Source organism: Lepus europaeus, chromosome 4 (assembly GCF_033115175.1).
Source record: "Lepus europaeus isolate LE1 chromosome 4, mLepTim1.pri, whole genome shotgun sequence".
NCBI lineage: Eukaryota > Metazoa > Chordata > Mammalia > Lagomorpha > Leporidae > Lepus > Lepus europaeus.
Genome location: NC_084830.1, coordinates 113,214,181 through 113,235,658, shown reverse-complemented (window position 1 = coordinate 113,235,658; position 21,478 = coordinate 113,214,181). Strand labels below are relative to the sequence as shown.

Sequence of the window (21,478 nt, the reverse complement as noted above, 5' to 3'; positions counted from 1 at the left end):
TTTGAGCATCTCCTTATGTAGAGTCTGCATCCCTACTTTGAAGACCCTTAGAAACTCCTGCTGAAATGCACCACTCATGAAGGTTGGTATGAAGGCTATATATGATTACCTTCCAGAAAATAGCCTATCATAGGTCATTTACTTAATGGTTACAAGATTACACTCTCTGTCAATCTAATTATTCACTACCATACCAACACAGGTGGAATGCAGTATTTTTTAAAAACACATTATATACTTTATTTCATATACTTGCATTGTATCTTAAATATAGTTTATAAAAAATAAGCAGCAGAGTTGTATGTCAGGCAAACCATAAGCAAATGCATTGCTACAGTATAATATAAATAATGTACAGTATAAATAATTTTATTTCTGATGATTCTAATTCATACATGAGTATTTTGTTTGCTTGCTTAACATAAAAGTTAATATTCTTGGTAAATTCATATACTTATTACCTGTTGATCAAAAACTCTTTAGCAGTATACTTGAGACTAACTTAAGCTTAACAGATTTGCGAGATCAATTGCTTGTAAAAAGCATAATTGTTGTAAAATCAATATAGGAATACTTACACAATCCTGGTGAGAGTTTGACCTACTGGTTAAGAGGCTTCTTGAGATGCCTGCATCCGCACGGATCTGCTTGTGTCTCTGCTCCTGATTCCAGCTTTCTGATAATGCACACCTTGGGAGACAACATGTCATGGCTCAAGTAGTTGGGTCCTTGCCACCCATTTGGGAGAACCTGGATTCCAATCTGTTTCAACCATAGCCCAGTCCCAAGACTGTTCAAGGCATTTAAGGTATGAACCAGTGGATGAGAGCATTGTCCCTTTTTGTCTTGCTGTCTCTCAAAAATATTTTTAAGTGACTTTTTTTTTTTTTTTTGACAGACAGAGTTAGACAGTGAGAGAGAGAGAGTTATAGATAGTGAGAGACACAGAGAAAGGTCTTCCTTCAGTTGGTTCACTCCCCTAATGGCCGCCACGGCCAGTGCTGCACTGATCTGAAGACAGGAGCCAGGTGCTTCCTCCCAGTCTGCCATGCAGGTGCAAGGACCCAAGCACTTGGGCCATCCTCCATCGCCCTCCCGGGCCACAGCAGAGAGCTGGACTGGAAGAGGAGCATCTGGGACTAGTACCCGGCTCCCCAACCAGGACTAGAACCCGGGGTGCCGGTGCTGCAGGCAGAGCCACGGCGCGGGCCCTTAAGTGAAGTATTTACATAGCTCAATTCAGTGAATACTTAAGAAACAGGTATGAGAATCAAGTTTAAGAGCTTACTGGCTTATCTGTTTCACATGTATATAAAAATACCAAAAACTTCTTTCTCAGATATTCTTCAAACTAATGTATTCGATAGGGTGCTGAAATAAATAATGAGTGCATTGAACCCTCCTGGGTCCCCACTGAGCCACAACATAACACTTATTAGTTGTAACATTGCATAGGATATTGAATGCTTTTGCTTCTTTTTCTATACCATAAGGTGCTACTTTTCCATGAAAATGAAGAAAGGGACAAGAAAAAAAGTATTAGAATATGCTATGTTTTCTAATTTAGTGTCTACAGATTGTGCATCGTAACACTCAGTGAACAATCATTCCCTCTTTTTTCTGCATTAATGTTACCAATTACATCTATAACCATGTACACCTTGACTACTCTGTTAATAACAAAGGCTAACATCTATTGGCCACGTGCAGTGTACCAAACATCTTCCTAAGCCCTTTACATGGATAATCCTATGTAAGCATTACAACAGTCACAAAAATGTTTCTAGTGTTTTTATCCACATTTCATGCATAAGGAAAACAAAGATGAGAGATTAAGAGAAACTGGTCTAATACCATAAAAATTTCAAATGATAAAAGCAGAATCTCAGCCCAAGTTTATTAGTCTGGACTGTCTTTTTCAGACTGTCCTTTTCTCTTGGCAACTGGCTAGTAACTGTCCACAGAATAGGGTTTTTGCCAAACTAACTTTTTAAAAGGCAAATCTGTCAGTATCCTGTCACCACTATATGTGTATGTTAGTATTTTTGGAACTTAAACAACATCTCATTTTCTACATGATATGTTAAGTGTGCCTAAACTTTTCAAGAGAATTAGTTGTTCGGTTCTTTCTTAATTAGTAGAAGATCGAAGAGTTTTATTTATTTTATTTTATTTATTTGAAAGGCAGAACTACAGGGAGAGGTAGAGACAGAGAGGTCTTCCATCTGCTGGTGTACTCCCCCAGACTGCCAAATGGCCAGAGCTGAGCCGATCTGAAGCCAGGAGCCTCCTCAGGGTCCCCCAGGCAGGTGCAGGGGCACAAGGACTTGAACCATCTTCTACTGCCTTCCCAGGCACACCAGCAGGGGAGCTGGTTCAGAAGCAGAGCAGTCAGGATCAGAACCACCACCCATAAGGGACACTGGCGCCACAAGCCAGGGTTTTAATCGACTGTGCCATAATGCCAGTCCTGAGTTTTATTTTATACATGAAAAAAAATATCAAATGCGATTCTAGAGTGTCCTCTCTGTAGGTCAGGAACGGGGCGCATGCGTGGGAGCTCTGGATTTGAATTTCCCCGAGATGTTGAATAGAGCAGAGGTGAAGAGGCTGTCTATGAAGTCCCAGGGAGACGCACCTATGCAGTGCTGAATAAATGGGATCCAGCACTGCTGTTGGGAACTTTGACACCTTTTTGTTTTCAATATACTCTTCGGTCTTAATTGCTGACTCAGAGAACTATTCTTTTCTTGAGAAACTTGCTGCTTAGCAAGAGTGAATGAGAACTTGTAGCCATAGGGGAAAGTACATGTGATCTGAAGAAAAAAGTGCCTTTGAGACGGAGAATGTGTATTGTTTTCTTTCCTTTTCTTCCCTGTTCCATAAAGGGAATTGAGCTGTATGAAGCAGGCAATGCCATGTACAACCTTGTATTGCTGAGCAGCACATCTTTGACAAGTGTGCATCCTCTTTTACATAAGAGTAACACAGAAGCTAACATCTGTTGTAATCTAATCATCTATCTGGATACATAGTTTTTATAGCAGGAAGGGGACAAAAAGTAAAATCCCTTACAGATGAATTGCTGTTGTGTGCCTGTATCATGAATACTGTATTAGGTATTTTCTTGTGTTCCTTGTTATCCGGTATTGCTGATGGAAGGCTTTGAATTGGACCCATTTTCATTATAATGTTAAGGGTGAAGAATCATAAATGCACTCAAATCAGCCAAGGAGACCAAAGCATTTATAAACCTGTTCTGCAGAAATTCAAGACAGACACCTGGCCTTTCACAGCAGGCCTGACTGTATTAACATACAGGAGATTATGGTCCATTGCCCTTGGAGAAAAAGATTGGATCCTATTTCAGTTTTCACATCTTCTTTATTAGTATTAGCAAGAGGTTCATTTGTCTTCAAGTAAATTCTCTTTTCATATAAAGGATATAATTATGTGTTTACTGGAAATGGCTTAAGTATTCAAATTTAATTTAGATATTCAGCATGCATAGTATATGGTTGGGTCTAACTTATGATCTCTAACTTTCCCAGTAGTATCTCATGCTCACTACAACTACATGTTGTAATGATGTGAAATGTGAAATGATGAAGTTATGGGAAAATTTTTAAAACGCAGCCCCCTCCTCCCAAATATTCTGTATCTTTTCATTTGTGCTTATCATGCAATATTAAGGGCTCTTAAGTTATAGATGGCATCAAATTCAAGTTCTGTGACATCAGTGCTAAGCAGAAATTTTCTTCCCATTCAGTGTTAGCTGATCACACATAGCACTCAGGTTTGTTGAATGTTAACATGTTTGAGGGTTTAAGCATTCCATCAAGCTCTGTTGTATAACTGAGTTGCTGAAATAGTCTGAGAGGTTACTGAAGATGCGTGGTGTTTTGTTCAGTTTTTTTTTTTTTTTAATTATTTTGTTTCCTGGATTTTTAAAGTTTTGTTTATTTAAGGGCAGATAGAAAGTTCTCATCCTTTCTTTCATTTCCCAAACACTCACAACAGCCAGAGGTAGGCCAGGGCCAAAGCAGGAACCTGGGAACACTTTCTAGGTCTCTCATGTGGATGTATGGCAAGAACTCAGTTACTTAACTTGTCATCACTGCTTCCGGAGTCTACATTAGCAGGAAGCTGGAATCAAGACCTAGAGTCTGATGTTGAACCCAGGTTTTCTGATATGAAATACCACTGTCTTAACCATTAGACAAAATGCCCATTCCTTTTCTAGTTAAATGACAGAGAGAGTAAAAAGAAGCATGAGATGAACTCCTGATTTGTACCAACCACCATGATGTGCAATCTGAGTGTTCTGACTTGGACTTCTCAGTCACCCAGTAGAAGTGTCATTATTCTGATCAAAGCTCCATGATAAGGATCGCAGCGTTATTGAATGGCAATGTGGCTTTGTCAGTGTCTGCCTTAACCACAGCTCCATGAACGACCAGGAGCAGAGGACTAAAGAATTATCCTGGGTCTTAATACATTCTTTGTTTCTTAATAAAAGAAAGATGTAATGGTAAGTGATGTGAGTTTGATATTTCAATGTCTAGAGAGAGCTGAGCTCTTCCTCCTCCACTCCTGACTTCTCTTCAGGAGACCTTTGTGTGGGCCCAGAACTCAGCTCACTGCTTGTGCCTTCGGAACACAGCCCACTGCTTCCTATTTGACTGGTTTTTAAAGAGACACATCACATCCATTTTCTTTTGTAAGATTTTAATTTTTTATTTGAAAGAGTTACAGAGAGAGGGAGAGAGTCAGAGGGGTCTGCTTTCTACTGGTTCACTTCCCAGAGGGCAGAAATGGCCAGAGTTGGACGGATCCAAAGCCAGGATCTTCTTTCCAGTCTCCCACTGGGATGCAATGGCCAGAGCTTCTTCCAGGGCTCCCACGTGGGTTCAGAGACCCAAGGACTTGGGCCATCCTGCACTGCCTTCCCAGGCCATCAGCAGGGAACTGGATTAGTAGAGTGGCAGGGACTCAAACTGGCATCCATATGGGCACAGTCTCTCCTCTGCCCTGACTGTATACAAGGAAGCCTTGACTTCTCAGTGTTGCACATAGAGTGATTTGGATTTAGGTCACTGTTTCTCTGTGGGTTATAAACTGTCATCAAGGCAAATAATACACTATGAAACATAAGTTGCGTAGCCAGTTTTGAAGAAATGGTTCCTAATTTTGGATTCAGCAGTAGTTTCAATAACTTCATACCTCAAGCTATGCTCCCCATATGCTAAATAAAATTTACCATAAGAAAATGCAGTTAAGACATGTCATTGTTACTGTTGTTGAGGGAAAAATTGACCAAATGCATTTATAGAGAAGTCATCAAAGATGCCTTTTAAACTAACCTTCATGGCATCACTTATAAATTTTATAAGTCCAGAGGAAGTTATTTATGTCTTTTCATATTTGTTATAGTAAAAATAAGACTGGAAGCATGATGAAAATAAGAATGTACTTTGTATAACACCAGAATACTGGCTTAACTGAAATAAAATTTTATGTGCTAGGTTACTCTACTTGCCCTTATGACTTTTATATTGGATAGAAGTTTTCATGAAGTATAGCATTTAGTTATGCACCTTACAGTTGATTAAATATTTGGTCAAATCTTATATTTGCGCATATTCTGGAGTAATAAAATTCACTAAGACCTTGATCAGTAACATAAACCATAAACAGATGTTTATTTTATTCATATTTCATTAGGGAAATTTTTCTCAATGGCCCAACATGAATACAAGTAGAATGTCTCAGAGCTCCTTAAACTTTAGACATTATAATATTCTGCTTCACAACACTAGAACATTTGTATGTGCAATTCATGGAGGAGATCTAACAGAGGGTGAATGTTAAAGTATTAGAAAGGGAGAAACAAAATTGCACATGTTCAGAAACTGTAGTGCATTAAAAATCTGAATGAATAAATGTGGGGCTGCCTTAATTTATAAATATTTTTGATAGCTAGAATTGTTTGCCTATGTGGGAAGCGTTATTTTTTTTCATAATTATTAGAACAAAAGGAATCTCAAAATCTATAGAGATCATTAAACCATCAAGCAAACATATATTTGATCTTATTGTTCTAAAACCTGTAGCAATTCCCTCTCTGTGATGGAGTCAACAACCTAATACTTACACAGATATGTACTGCTCTGATAGCATTTTCTTAGCTAGGCAATTTATGGGACCACCCTATACATTGAATCATTGATTGTCAGATTAAATATCTGCTGTCCGAGTTTGATTTTTTTTGTTTGTTGCTCTACTGTAATTCATGAATTTTAAACTTTAACAGGGAGGGGGAGACAAGCAAATTTTCTTTAAAAGTTATGGCCATTCTGTGATAGAACATGTTTTTGTTGTGCTCAGCTGAATGCTCTACCTTTGTGTATTCCAATTATATTTGTAACTGTCTCTGTCCTCCTAAATTGTGCATAATTAAGCATGATTCATTTTTTACTTTCTGGTTACCTTTATTAGAAGTGGAAAGTACCTTTAGATTTGCATAGGAACTTTAAACTCTATCTTGATAGAATTATTCTCTGAGATACTCTAACCATGAGTACTGAGTCTCAACTACAGATAAAAAAGTGAAAGTTTATGTTTCTTTTTTAAATTTCAAGTTAGACCCATAGGATGATCATCAAACAAGCAGTTGGCTTTTTCACACTGCATTAAAAAGTATAATTTCATGTCCATGTAATTAGGTTTTTTTTTTTTAATTTTTTTTTTTTTTACTTTTTATTTTTAGACAGGCAGAGTGGACAGTGAGAGAGAGACAGAGAGAAAGGTCTTCCTTTGCCGTTGGTTCACCCTCCAATGGCCGCCGCGGTAGGTGTGCTGCGGCCGGCGCACCGCACTGATCCGATGGCAGGAGCCAGGTGCTTCTCCTGGTCTCCCATGGGGTGCAGGGCCCAAGCACTTGGGCCATCCTCCACTGCACTCCCTGGCCACAGCAGAGAGCTGGCCTGGAAGAGGGGCAACCGGGACAGGATCGGTGCCCCGACCGGGACTAGAACCCGGTGTGCTGGCGCCGCAAGGTGGAGGATTAGCCTAGTGAGCCGCGGCGCCGGCTATTAGGTTTTAATAAATATGTTTGATGTTTAGTTAAAAACATATTTCTCTATAGAAATGGCATATTGTAAACTTTGGTGTGAAGAGAGTTTTACAAGACTGTGTTTTTTAATTACACTCAGATTTTGATAAGCATTGATAATTTTTAAAAGAAAAGATTAAATGAATGTTACAAATCAATTTTCTAAAATTTGCGGCTTAAAGACAATATGGTAGACATAACTCTGGATGTCTTTTAAAACAAATTATGGCTTTCTGGCCTTTTTAAAATATTTGTTATTGTGTATACCCTTTTAATTGGGGCCACCTTTCTTAAAGCACTTACAAAGTTTATGCTGCAAGTGTTTGGTTTAATGAGTCGGCAACTATTAACAAATCATATCTAGAATTATTTTTGTGATTGCCTATAAGGTTTTTATTTCATTCTTAGCTTCTTACATGTTTATACATAATCTGTTTTGTTAGCAATGGAAAACATTTTTTATTAAAATAAGATGTGGGAATTTTTAGCTATGTATATTTGTTAAACTATCAAAAGTGGAAATTTGGGAGGGTGGCAGTCACATCTGGGATCTTATGTTTATTTTTCTAAATAAGGAATTCCTGATCATTTTCCTTAAAAACTGCAAATGAGTTTTGTTTCATCATAATCCTAGGAATTTATGATATCTGTGTTCACTATCTTCCTTTACATTCTGTATATATGTATTTCTCAAATATGACTGTTTAAATAAATACCTTTAACAAGGTGAATGAAGTCCTCTTATATCTATGGTAGAATGTTGCAGTGGTCACTGAGCCCCAAATAATCTGTTGGAAAAAGATCATTTGTGCAATCATTTTCTAATTAAAAAATTTCTGCACAGAGTGGACTCAGATGGGCATTCAGGTTTTCTACCATCAAGAAAGTTTAATAAACCAATAATCAAAGGTTTTGCAATAGTAGACAATGACCAAGACATAAACCGTGTACCAAGATCTTAAACACAGAAATTATATTTGTCTACATTGACAAATATAATTGCTTATCTTATTTGGCTGTACTATAATTATAAATCTACACTGTACTTCCTAATATGTCAGTAGTGCCTTTAGAATTCTTGAGTGATCTGCAGATTATGCTATAGTGTATTTGCAACTTCAGAGCGATATTCTCAGTGTTTGCTACTTGCTATTTTGGGGGACATGGGTAGGCAATTTTTCTCAAATTATATTTGCAATCTAGTTGATTCGGTTTTTACTTTTGTTTTTCACTTTAGTTAAAAAAAGGGGGAGTGTTCTTTCCTTCTCAATTGTAGAATTAAAGGATCCATTTTAAAATTTCTTTACTATTCTGATCAGAATATAGGCTGAAGACTGACAGTGTGTTTTGTGTGAAGTTGGGGGCTGACCTATACCCAGTCATCTGCAGAGAGCCTGATTAGTGCCTGAAGAAGCTGTCATAAACATGACATAGCTCATCATGTAGGTTCAACTTAGCAACGCAAGCTAAGTAGTGATTGGAAGGAAGAGATCCTACCCTAAAACTCAGAAACTGTTCATTCTTTTCAGTAATTTATAGAGGTCCATTGAAGGAGGATTATCATCTCTGATCAGTTGATAAGCTAAATTGCCAGTTTAGTTATAGAAATCACACTGAAAGGTAACTGATTGGTGGGTGAGGAATCTGTTGTTCCATGTGGCTTCTTTAGATAGTTGGTTGAATTCAAGGCCTTTCGAATCTCTGGGCCTAGTTTTTCCAACTGTCAAGTAGAGTAGAAGGATTTATAAAGTGCAGAATCCTGAATTGAAGTAATTTGGGTTTCTCTAGGGAGGATTCCCTGACTGAGGAGGAATGTAGTTATGAACATATCACTACTTCATGGTAAGGCCTTACTTCCTAGCTCTGTGTTTTTGTGAGAGTTCTCCCTTGCTGTGCTGTCCACAGAGGTATTGGGGTCCTTGTGATTTTGATTTCCAAGTTACAGTCATAATTTATTTCCCTTTGGATATGAGCTAGCATTCTTTCCCGAGCTATGGCTGTGTAATCCAGTTGAGTTTTCTTTTTTCTTTTTTTTTTTAAACTTTTATTTAATGAATATAAATTTGCAGTGTACAGCTTATGGATTACAATGGCTTCCCCCTCCCATAACTTCCCTCCCACCCACAACCCTCCCCTCTCCCCTTCCATTTGCATCAAGATTCATTTTCAATTCTCTTTATATACAGAAGATCAATTTAGTATAATGATTTCAACAGTTTGCACCCACATAGAAACACCAAGTGAAACATACTGTTGGAGTACTAGTTATAGCATTAAATCAAAATGTACAACACATTAAGGACAGAGATCCCACATGAAGAGCAAGTGCACAGTGGCTCCTGTTGTTGAGCCAACAAATTGACACTCTATGGCGCCAGTAACCACCCTAGGCTGTCGTCATGAGTTGCCAAGGCTATGGAAGCCTTCCAAGTTTGCCGACTCTGATCATATTTAGACAAGGTCATAAAAGAGAGAGTGAGGATAGTAACCAATGATCCTAAGAGTGGCATTTACCAGGTTTGAACAATTATACAGCATTAAGTGGGGAAGAGGACCATCAGTACACACAGATTGGGAGTAGAGCCATTGGTGGTAGAGTAGAGGTTATGATTACGAAGGAATGAGGCCCAAGTGCACTAGACAGGGTCTAGAACAAAAGACAGAGTCATTATTAGAGGAGCTAAGAAAGGTGCTGTCTAAGCTACAATTAAGTTTTCTGATTGAGAGGCAAATAGAACCTGATAGAAGGGGCTTGATAATAATCTGTTGGGCTTTAGGCCTTGTAAGTTAAGAGGCCCAGACCTATCTATCTCTTCACATGGGGTATATCCTAAGGGAGGTGTGAACCTCCTAGGGGAAGGCACTCTGTTGACTTTTGTTACTTGGCTGGCCTGGGAGGAGAGCTGGCCAGGTAAAGGCAGGGGGCATCTCTAACAAGAAATTTACAGTTCTGCCTGCAATGTTGCTGACCCTACTTGGCCATCCCCTCAGTTGCAGTGGTCACTTTGGAAGTTGGGCTGAGTGAAGGGCTTTTCAGCTTAGAGCCAATAAGATCTGTGGCTCTGACCTGGGCATCCTTCGACTCCAGGGCAGGTCCATTTCCAGTGATGCAACTCTTGGCAGAGCTGCCAGGGCTCTTCACAAGCTGACTTCTGCTGAAGCCCAGGCTTACCACATTGAAAGCCACTGCAGTGGACTGGCCTGTTGGGTCTCCTTGAGGGCAGATCACTGTACAGATCAGCCATTAATAGGCCTGCCACCCATTGCTTCTGATGCTGAGCTTTCTTTTCCTCCTGGTTTGTGTTAAAGCAGACCAGAGGATGCAAGTCAAGGGAGTGCCCGTGTCCCATCTCTAATCTTCGGTGGCCTGAACTACAAGTCTATAGTCACAGGCATGTTCTGTAGTAGTTTTTCTAAGGTAGACAATGCCCATGAGGAAAAATATATTCTCACTTTAAAACTTCTTTCCCTTTGGTCTGAAAGGGAGGTTTTTTCTACTTACTGTTTACTTCACTGATGGCGAAGTGAATCTAGCTATGAGATTATTATTTAAGTTCTTATTTTGGCTATGCTATTACAGAAAAATGTTAGCCATCTCTTTTATAAGGTCTAAAGATTAAATTGTGCGTCCTACAGATTCCTTCATAATAGAATTAGTTTCCTACCTTGAAGAGAATAGAGAAATGAAAGAAGAAGTTGGGCTTAGAATAGAGAAATGAGGGAGCAAGTCCTAGATCGCTTGCTGACAATAGCAATATCACATGAATACTTAGCAAACAGTTTCAACCATTAGATAACAACTTAAGAAAACATTTACCAGAAGGTCCAATGCCTTCTATAAATTTTAAGAATCATGTATTTGAAAACACCTCTTAAATATCTAACATGGTGTAGTTTGTTTAACCAGTAAACTTAAGCACAACCATCTAAAAGGTTTTTAGTTTCTTTCTACCAACCAGGTTAAAACATATGATACACAGATTCAGGTCCCACAAATTAAAATGTATCTTTGATTGATTTTAGCAGCTTAAATTTATGGACAATCTTATCTATAAGCCATTTAAAATAAAACTCTTAATAAAATTTCCCCATGTGGACATACAATATGTACACACATATAACATAGCATAATAGACCAATATTGCAATTTTAATAATAGCTTTTAAAATCTTTAACTCTTTTTGTAGATTGCCAATTGATTTGAATTGCTTTTTGTTTTTAGTAACCTCAGTTAACCATACTTTCTCTCAGTTGGTACTGTTAATACATTATTGGCTTCATCTGTTTACAGAGCCATCCCAAAGTACTGAATACAATAGAAGTGGCTGGAAAAAGTCCATAGGAACCTATAGGAGGACAGCTAAACACAGAACCAACAACGCTTTAGTTTCATGAGCAGCAAATCATATATAACTATGGATGACAAAAGACTTTAAGTCGCCATGTTTAAAATTATAAACTCATCAGCCAACAAGAGGCACTTGCTTACTTCACAGTATTTTTGAAAGCACCTGTAGGATTTTACAATTATTTAACCCTTTAGGCCTCTGGGGCTTTCTCATTAAGATAACTATCATATCTAGTAACACAAGATCATAAGACTTTTTAATTCTCAAACATTTGTATTAATAGCATTTTCCATTATAGAAACTTAAAGTTTGGTACCACATCACATCTTGACAGTACTTCTAATATAATCCAAATAGCCTGATTAGTTGGTGTCTCTATAAGATGAGAGACATAGGTCCTTCGATTTTTTCAGTTGGGCCCAAACTAAAAAAACCAAAGTCCAGGATTTACTGGAAATTTTAGAGACCAGATTGTTTGAAACTTTGATTTTTTTGAATGCCTGTCAAGAATGCCAAGAAGGCTCAAAATCCAAAATATCTGGTTGAAATAAGATTCCTTAAAATCATGACATAACATAGACCAAATTGATCATTGTTACAAGGTGATTATTCAAATCTTTGAAAATAAGCACATATTTAAATAACCCATAGCTCTTAATAAAAGTGCAGCTGTTTTTGAACAATTAGAATTTAACAGACATCAAGAGAACATAATAGATTACTTTAACACATTGCTCTAACAGAGCATCAGAGTTTAATTCTATGTCAAAGAGAAATTGAGCTTCCTGTGATCTTTTGCTGTGAGGTTTCCTTCCTTTACCTTCTTTCATATTGGTGACCATGTTTCTGTGTTTCTGTGTGTAACACATCTTTAAGCATCGTTTGCAGGGCAGGATGAGTGGCAACAAATTCTTTCAGTTTCTGTTTGCTATGAAAAGTCTTAATTTCACCTTCATTCACAAATGAGAGCTTTGGTGGATATAATATTCTGGGCTGGCAGTTTTTCTCTCTTAGTACCTGGGCTATGTCTCGCCATTCCCTTCTAGCTTGTAGGGTTTCTGATGAGAAGTCTGCTGTGAGTCTAATTGGAGATCCTCTGAGAGTAATCTGACGTTTCTCTCTTGCACATTTTAGGATCTTTTCTTTATGTTTCACTGTGGCGAGTTTGATTACAACATGTCGTGGTGAGGATCTCTTTTGGTCATGTTTATTAGGGGTTCTATAAGCTTCCTGTACTAAGATGCCTCTGTCCTTCTCCAAACCTGGGAAATTTTCTGCTAGTATCTCACTAAAAAGGCCTTCTAATCCTTTCTCCCTCTCCGTGCCTTCAGGAACTCCTAGAACCCGAATGTTGGGTTTTTTAATAGTATCCTGTAGATTCCCGACAATATTTTTTAGATTTCTAATTTCTTCTTCTTTTCTTTGGTTTGCCTGTTTCCTTTCCTGTTCTCTGTCTTCTAAGTCTGATATTCTCTCTTCTGCTTCGCCCATTCTGTTTTTAAGGCTCTCTAATGTGTTTGTCATTTGATCTATTGAATTCTTCATTTCATTATGATTTCTCATCACTATCAGAGTTTCTTGTTCCACTAGTTGTTTCATTTCATTTTGATTCCTCCTTAATATTTCATTTTCATGAGAGAGATTTTCTATCTTGTCCATGAAGGATTTCTGTAGTTCAAGAATTTGTTTTTGAGAACTTCTTAATGTTCTTATCAATTTTTTGAGATCCGCTTCTTGCATTTCTTCTATGTCATCATCTTCATAATCTTGAATTGGGGTGTCTTTTTCATTTGGGGGCATCATAGTGTCTTCCTTGTTTTTGTTGCCTCGGTTTTTGTGTTTGTTGTTTGGCATGTTGGAGATATTTGGTTTCTTCACTGTGGTGTTTTTTCTTGTTACACTATGGCTCTATATTAAGTGGACTGTCTGCTTTCAGTGGAGCCTTAGAGGCTTGAGATGAGTGTGGACTGAGAGCTGTGTTTGGTTCCTCAGGGTTGAGGGTGTGTCAAAGATGACACTCCCAGGTTAGGTGTGGTAAATCTCTCTTTCTTTCTTTCTTTATTTGATTCAAAATGGAAGTAATTCTGCACAGCTGAACGTAATTGGAGGTAGTTAGCAGGCAAATGATATACCCACAGGAGCCAGAGATCAGAAGCTCTTTCCCAAGGACCATACAGGGAATCTCTGCTGCCCTCGGTGTGGGCTCCAATTCTCCTGCAGTCTCCCACTGGGTTGCCAAGTTAGATGCTAATCCCCTGTTATTTCACCCCTCCCCCCAGAGTCAGGTTTTTCTGCTAGGCTCAGGGCCGGTGCAGACCTGAGGTCGCCCTGCTTATGACGTATGTCAAAATGGCGCCTGCTCTTTGTCTTGCTCGCCTTTGAGAGGTGAGCGGAGAGAGCGAAACTTCTGTCTGTATCGGTCACTTTTTTTTTCCTCTCTCTCTCTTCTAGTTAGCCACGGAGTTTCAAGCCTCGTTCCCTCTAGCCTCCTCTTTCCGCTTGCCCACTGGTGTCTCAGGCTATTGAGGTTCGGCTCACCTCACGTTCCAGCGCTGGTGTGTTGAGTCTGCCGCTGGTGTCCTGAATTTGGGCTCCCACGCTCTCCACGCAGGTCCACTGTGAATCACTAGTTCCGGAAGAGTTTCCTCTGCTGTTTCTTCCCCTACTCTTCCTTGACCCTGCAGTATCTCCACTTTTATTAAACTGTCTCTCCCCCGGACTAATAGTGTGCTCCCTTCCTATTCCGCCGTCTTGCCGCTCTCCCCAGTTGAGTTTTCTGAACATTTGTAAAGAAGCAATGAATTGTTAGTACTCTTCTTAGGAGGGACAATGTAAAAATGAAAAGCATGATAATGAAAAAGAAAGAGTTAATATAGTAACAAAAATGCTTTGAGCAAGAGTAACGGAAGGTATATTATTGTAAGACTTCAAGTTCAATCAATTCCAATGACATGGCAATATGCATTTTAAAAGGCAGTTCTGAACAATATAGAATATGAAATGTGATAAGATAATTGCAATTTTATTATTTCAGGATATTGTCACCTCTTGGAAGTGTCAAATTATTAACATATACAGGCAATAGAACCCAGCGGCAGACTATAGCTTGAATGTGTCCTGTGCCATTCCCACAGCTCTATTAGATGATGCGGTGACTAGGGATAGATAGACACATGGATGTGGAACTTGCAACAGTGAAGTAGTCAAAAGAGGCTTTATTTTTTAAAATGGGGCAGATTGAGTAGTCTCCAATTCAGAGCGTTGTGGCACGGGGGTGGGGGCAAGAGCTGGATTAAGTATCCAAGATACTGTGTATTGAGTTGGCAGTAGGGTAGAAGGTAAGTCCTCTTCTTCCTCCATGCATCAGTTTTAGAAAATCCTTTCCTTGGTACACAACACCATTCCCAGTGGAGTGGAGCTAGTCGGGTTGCTCACCTGTCTTCTGCTACTTATGCCATTTTTGGTATCTTGAAGTGTATGGAAACCCTGTGGAATTCCGAGTAGAGGCACCTAATTTACTGTTCTCCCTTTAACATCCAGAGCAGACACTTAGGCATTTCTTTTCTGCTACGGACGTCCAACATGAAACTTCCAACTCTCCATGGCCCTCATTTGGACATACGATTCTTTAACGGAATGATTGTAAAACGGAACTTACAGGAAACATCTTAGAAGTTAGGTCTCAGAAGGGTTTTCCCCGAGTCAAGCCTTCCTTTTACAGCTCAGCTTGCAAATTATAGACAGTGTTTTAAGTGTAAGGGAAAATACTGTTCTTAAACCTCCTTTCACAAGCCTAGTATTTTTCTTGCTGCAATTGTTTAATCTTGTTTTGACAGTGGATAAAAACACTAGAATTCGTTGGGCTTTGATTTCAAATTAGCAACTGTCCTAAGTAACTAATTTTCCCCACTGTCATCCATCAGGCATAAAGTGGGCTTGTGTGTGTGATGGGGGATGTCATGTTATCAGTTCCAGAATAGAAGAGGTTCTGCCTTGGTTGCCCTTTGGTGATGGTAAAAGAAGATAGTGGTCATGTCAGGGAAGAGATGCCTTCCTGTCTTCCCCTCATATCTGTAATGTTCCATTTATCTTTATATAAAGGCTTTATCTGAAGAAAAATTAAAAGTTAAAAAAAAACTTTGTGCTAAACAGACAGTTTAATTGGCTCTGCTATTTTTGGCAACTGGAAGATAAATGCTACGTGTGAAGTTAATAAACCATAATTGGAATTTGCTTAAGAGCATTTTTTCATCCCACGTGGACCCCTCCACTGCAGGAAGCAGTAGGTCCTAGTTGGGATTCAGGAATATCTGCTTGTATAAGCCCCTTTCCCAAGAACAGCGCTATTTTCTGTGTGACCTTGAGGACTAATTTTTCTTTGTCCCCACTGGGCAATAAACAAATTGCAGTGGAAATTAAAAGACTAAAAACAGACACAGTGACTGGAAGAAGGAAATACATTTTCAGTTCTCAGATGATAACAGTATCACAGGTGTGTTAGCATTTATATTTTCCCATCTCCGTATTGTACTTTCTCCCTGAAACAGAGTTGAATAGTTTTATGATTCATTTCAACCTGTGTTCTACCTAGGCTTATCATTGTGAACAGTAACTTCCCTTTTAGTTTTGTATATTAACATGTGTTCTCCACCCAAATTATTTGACACAAAAAAGCACTCTTACTGATTATTGTTAGTACTGGTACTGTTACCCTTTTTAATAGCTTTGTATGTGAGGAGAATTGATTCTTTCATTCCTAGTCAAGACATGAGGCTTTTGCCATAATGTAACATTTTTCCTCAGAAGTGTTTTCCCAACTTTTGCTAGGTACCAAATGGCTTGCTTGCTTGCTTTCTTTCTTTCTTTCTTTCTTTCTTTCTTTCTTCCTTCCTTCCTTCCTTCCTTCCTTCCTTTCTTTATTTATTTATTTTGACAGGCAGAGTGGATAGTGAGAGAGAGAGACAGGAAGAAAGGTCTTCCTTTTTGCCGTTGGTTCACCCTCCAATGGCCACTGCGGCCAGCGCATCGCGCTGATCTGAAGCCAGGAGCCAGGTGCTTCTCCTAGTCTCCCATGCGGGTGCAGGGCCCATGGACTTGGGCCATCCTCCACTGCCTTCCCAGGCCATAGCAGAGAGCTGGCCTGGAAGAGGGGCAACCGGGATAGAATCCTGCGCCCCAACGGGTACTAGAACCCGGTGTGCCGGCACCGCAAGGCGGAGGGTTAGCCTGTTAAGCCACAGCGCCGGCCACCAGATGGCTTTAAAAAGTCAGGGAATAGGCTGGCGCCATGGCTCAGTAGGCTAATCCTCTACCTGTGACACCAGCACCCCAGGGTCTAGTCCTTGTCAGGGTGCCAGATTCTGTCCCGGTTGCTCCTCTTCCAATCCAGCTCTCTGCTGTGGCCTGGGAATGCAGTGGAGGATGGCCCAAGTGCTTGGGCCCTGCACCCGCATGGGAGACCAGGAGGAAGCACCTGGCTCCTGGCTTCAGATAGGCGCAGTGCTCTGGCTGTAGCAGCCATTTGGGGGGTGAACCAATGGAAGGAAGACCTTTCTCTCTCTCTCTCTCTCTCTCTAACTGCCTGTCCAAAAAAAAAAAAAAAAAAAAAAACAACCAGGAAATAAATTCTATTCTGTCTTATTTTTTCATATTTGAAAACACATTACCATTTCTACTTTCACATTCTACCTGAATCTCTGATAAGGAAACAGTGGCTTCTGATATTTTATATGATATTTGTTTCATACAAATGCATCTATCGCGGCAGTGAGATTAAGCAGATTGTAGAAGGCTTGTTGTGGGTTGGGAGGCAGCTGATGGTATTGGATCCAGACTCTAAAACCAGCCTGTGGTCAAATGTCAGCACTGCTAGTTACTAACCATGTGGTGTTGGATACATCAGTATCCTTACCTAGAAAAATTGGGCCAAAATGATATCTACCTTATGGATTGATGTACAGATGTGAGCACATGAGACTTTTTGCAGCAGGAACTATGAGAGCAGTCTCTGGACCACAGAAATATATAATGTGCATCAGGATATGGAACAATCCTTGGCTTTGCATTGAATCCCAACTGAGATGCTTACTGAACTGTACAAATTATGAATGAATTCTCAAACTCTGAGTTTGTTGAGGTGGAAGGAGGGCCAAAAGGGTAAGAGAAAGTGAGAAGGAAAGAAAAAGAAGGAAGGAAGGACCATAATGAAGAAGAAAGGAAGACATGAAAGCAGTAAGGAATTGGGACAAACACTAGAATGCTTATTTTGGTTAAAGCTGAAATTTAGTTAGAGTAGGTCTTTAGAATTGCTGCACATTCAGTTCAGAGACTATTCTTAATCACTTTGCTGAATTAAATCCTGGTATAATGTGTGTTATTGCATTAAATATACTCTCATGTGCACTCAAACTTGGAAGAGCAGAACTTTGGGAAAATAGGGAATTTCAGTCTAAGGTTCTTGTATGTTGTTCGAGGAACCAGCAGTCACACATGAGTGACCTTAAAAAAATAGACTCATACTTTTTGAAAGAGAAAAACAACAACAAATGAAAATATGCTTGCAAGAACTGCTTCAGCTTCTTCATCTCCTTTGTTTGTTTGTTTTTATATCGAAGCATGTAGCTGTGGTTTAACTCGTCGCAATAACAACTGCCAAACATGTGCCTGTAACTGAACTCCAAGAGAAAACTCTGCCAGGAAACTGTCTCCTAATGATATAATCTGCATATTTTAATGAGACTGGAAATGTGGGAAACTGCATAGACTCTGGATTCTGCTCATTCTGGGTTTTTCCTCCTCCTTGTAGATTGTACTTTGTTTCCCTTCATTAACATATGATACCTGGATATGGGTCTCCTACAACCATCCACCAGCTCAATAGAGCTTGACATTTCCAGAGTTCAGATGAAATAATAAAACCTTTCTGTGGTTACTCTGTATTGTGCTTATTCTAATGATGGCCAGTGAATCAGTGTGAGGCTGGCATGGCGACTACCTCAAATTGTACGAAGCAAACTTATGGCTCATTACAATAAAAGCAAAGACATTTAGGGCATTAGGAGCAAACTCCCCTCCTTTTATTTGTTTACAATTTTACCTTGCTTTATCATTTTTATGATAGAGTTCTCAGTTTTATTTACTTGTTTGTTTAGCTTCATCTGTCTCATCCTCTTGTTTTCTTTCTCTTTCTCTTCCTCTTTCTCTTTCTCATCTCCACCCTCAAATTCATTGAGCATCGGCTAGAAACCAGATGCTATACTTATAACCTTATATGTGCTATTTTATTTAATCTTCACAGTATTACAAAGAAAGCATGATTATAGACAAGTACTCAGTGGGTACATATAACACATATGTGTGATATTGACATTGCTGGTATGTAACTTTATCTTGTATAGTAGATACAGTGGAAACGAGCTTGGTGAGCCTGTCTTGAATCCAACCCAGATTTATCTAAAACTCTGAATTACCAAGGCTTCTCTTCTAGTCAAAATATTGAGAGATAAGACCTTTGACTGTTTTCTTCTACTTAACCTCCAAACTACTCAGTTAAATTCTGTATGGAATGGGGAGATTTCTTTATATACTATCGGTCTGAACTCAATTAAATATATAAGGTTTGGGATTCTCATAACCCAAACTATCTGGTAGCAGAAGTCCAGGGGGAATAAGCTAAAATAGAGTAAGCCATCAAACTAAGAGCCAAGAGACAGACTTATTTGCATCCAGGTTCATAGATTTACATGATGCATAGATTATATTGTAGATATACCATCAAGTTTATGATCAAGAAAGATTGATAATAGCCATGAAAAAATAATTTAGGATTTAAAATGTCATTTACTAGAAAGGCATATTAAAATAAGCAGATCACAATATCCCAAAGGAAAAATGGGCACTTTATCCCAATGTAAAGTTTTTATTTTAGTTTTTCAGTATTTTCCTAGCACTATTGGGGTCACATCTTTTGCTTTGCATTTTGGTAGCTTGTTTTCCTATGCTGCCTTCCTAGACTTTAAATGATCTCAGGTCTCCAGTGCCAATGCATTCCCTGTTATGTGGAATGCTGGACTATTATATGATCTCTAAGGTATGTGTTGAAATAGATAGATCAAAGGACTTTTAACAGTTCAAAACCAAGAATGGAATCCTGTGCCCAGGGAATGGATCATTTGGACACATTTAAGTGCATGACTGCTAAGTGGCATAAAATAAGAATTCCAGACATACTAGGGGATTCTCAGTCAATAGATTTGAAGTGAATCCAAGAATCTGCATTTAAAAAACAAAACATGTGATGCACTTGAGGCTGTACTTCCAAGACTGTTGTTGGTTGAATTAATTTTAGAAAGTCATTGGGAAAGCTTTTTCTGCTTTGCACATTTGAATCCCTGCCCTGGGTAGGTAAGCCTTCATTTGGGAACCTTGATGCAGTAGTCATTTGTATTTTCTTTTCCATCCCAATCTGAGGCTTCCCCTGGAACCTCTCTTAACTGACTGCTCACTTCACCTCTTTCTCCATCAGTTATTACAAAGTATTCCCATGAGAGGGGTTATACAAATGGCTCCCATGAATAATTGCTGATGAATGTTCCTATTATTTTTAAGGGCTGTGCTCCTTTTCATCAGGTACAGAACTCGCTCTCCAAGAATTGTCCCTTTGTTGAAGACATTTTCATGTCCTTAGGAAGCGAGCAGAGGCAGCAGAGTAATGTATGTAAATTCAAAATAAGAAAGTCTAGAATGTTCCACCTTGTAAATGGCATCTCTACAATATTTTCTGAGACATCTCAAACTCTGGTTGTGCAAATATAGTGCTTTTAGAAGTATCTTCCACCTGGGAATCTGAATTTTAATAAGGCTAGCTGCTTGTGATATAACTGGCTGAGAAAACTTGCCTCAAGGGTATGATTATAGCAGATAATTAGACATATTTATTACTTTCTTTAAGACTCCACTAAATACTTTCATTCCTGGAGTCGGCACTGTGGTGTAGCAGGTTAAGCCGCTGTCTGTAATGCTGGCATCCCACATGGGCACCAGTTTGAGTTCCAGCTGCTCCATTTCTGATCCTGCTCTCTGCTATGGCCTGGGAAAGCAGTGGAAGAGGGCCCAAGTCCTTGGGCCCCTCTACCCAAGTGGGAGACCTGGAAGAGTATCCTAGCTCCTGGCTTCAGATCAGCACAGCTCTAGCTGTTGTGGCCAACTGCGGAGTGAACCAGCGGATGGAGGTCCTCTCTCTCTCTCTGCCTCTCCTTCTCTCTGGCTTTCAAATAAATAAATACATCTTAAAAAAAATACTTTAATTCCTGAAACCACAGCATCTTTCTTATTCTGCTTAGGGCTCAAGTAGCCCACTGGGGAGAAACATCACATGAACATAACATAGAAGGATAGAACTTGAGTAGCATTGGTAACTTCGTTTCTCAGGTTCTGAATATTTGATGTTATTAATGAGTCTGTTTCAGATAGTTCCTAACCACCTGAAATTCCTATAAAAATATCCATAGATAGGTCTGAAAGGTATAATGTAAATTTTGGATGTCAGAACCCTGATTTTCTTTGTGATTCTAGAAGCATTTCCTCAGCGTATTTCAATATGTCCCACAAGCAGATGGTGTAGCTTCTTTACTTGTTAATCAACAGAGAAATTAGAGATACCATTTTACATAAGGCATTTTAATATTTTTAAAAGAGTACGTGAATATACCAATGCTAGTAAAGATAGTTGCTGGGTAAAGTTCTTAAGGTTTGTATACCTACTTCTAGAGTGTGTACCAGCAAACTTCTACCCAGAGTAGACATGATTTGCCACCTGTCATGGGAGAGGCCATTAACAGGAAATGAATTTATCTGCTTTTTGGAATGTTTTATTTTGAAAAATGCAAAGTTTTATTTTTTTAGATGGTTGAGAAATCAAAAGCAGAAAAATATTTTGCGGTTCCTGAAAATTATTTGAAATTCAAATTTAAGTGTAATAGTTTTATTGGCCATGCTGTTGGTTTACATGTTATCT

At 39.0% G+C, this 21,478-nt stretch overlaps 1 protein-coding gene across 9 annotated transcripts in view; it reads left to right on the top strand.

Annotated features, from left to right (window-relative positions):
- The window catches only part of TENM2 (teneurin transmembrane protein 2), a 979,180-nt gene that overhangs the window by 176,959 nt on the left and 780,743 nt on the right, over window positions 1–21,478 (top strand). For 2 of the 9 annotated variants that reach the window (XM_062189667.1, XM_062189668.1), the window contains exon 3: window positions 5,849–5,860. The exons of the other annotated variants lie outside the window; for them this stretch is intronic. In XM_062189667.1, the coding sequence (XP_062045651.1) occupies window positions 5,849–5,860 (12 nt within the window). The remainder of the gene's footprint in view (window positions 1–5,848; window positions 5,861–21,478) is intronic. 9 annotated transcript variants of the gene reach the window in all.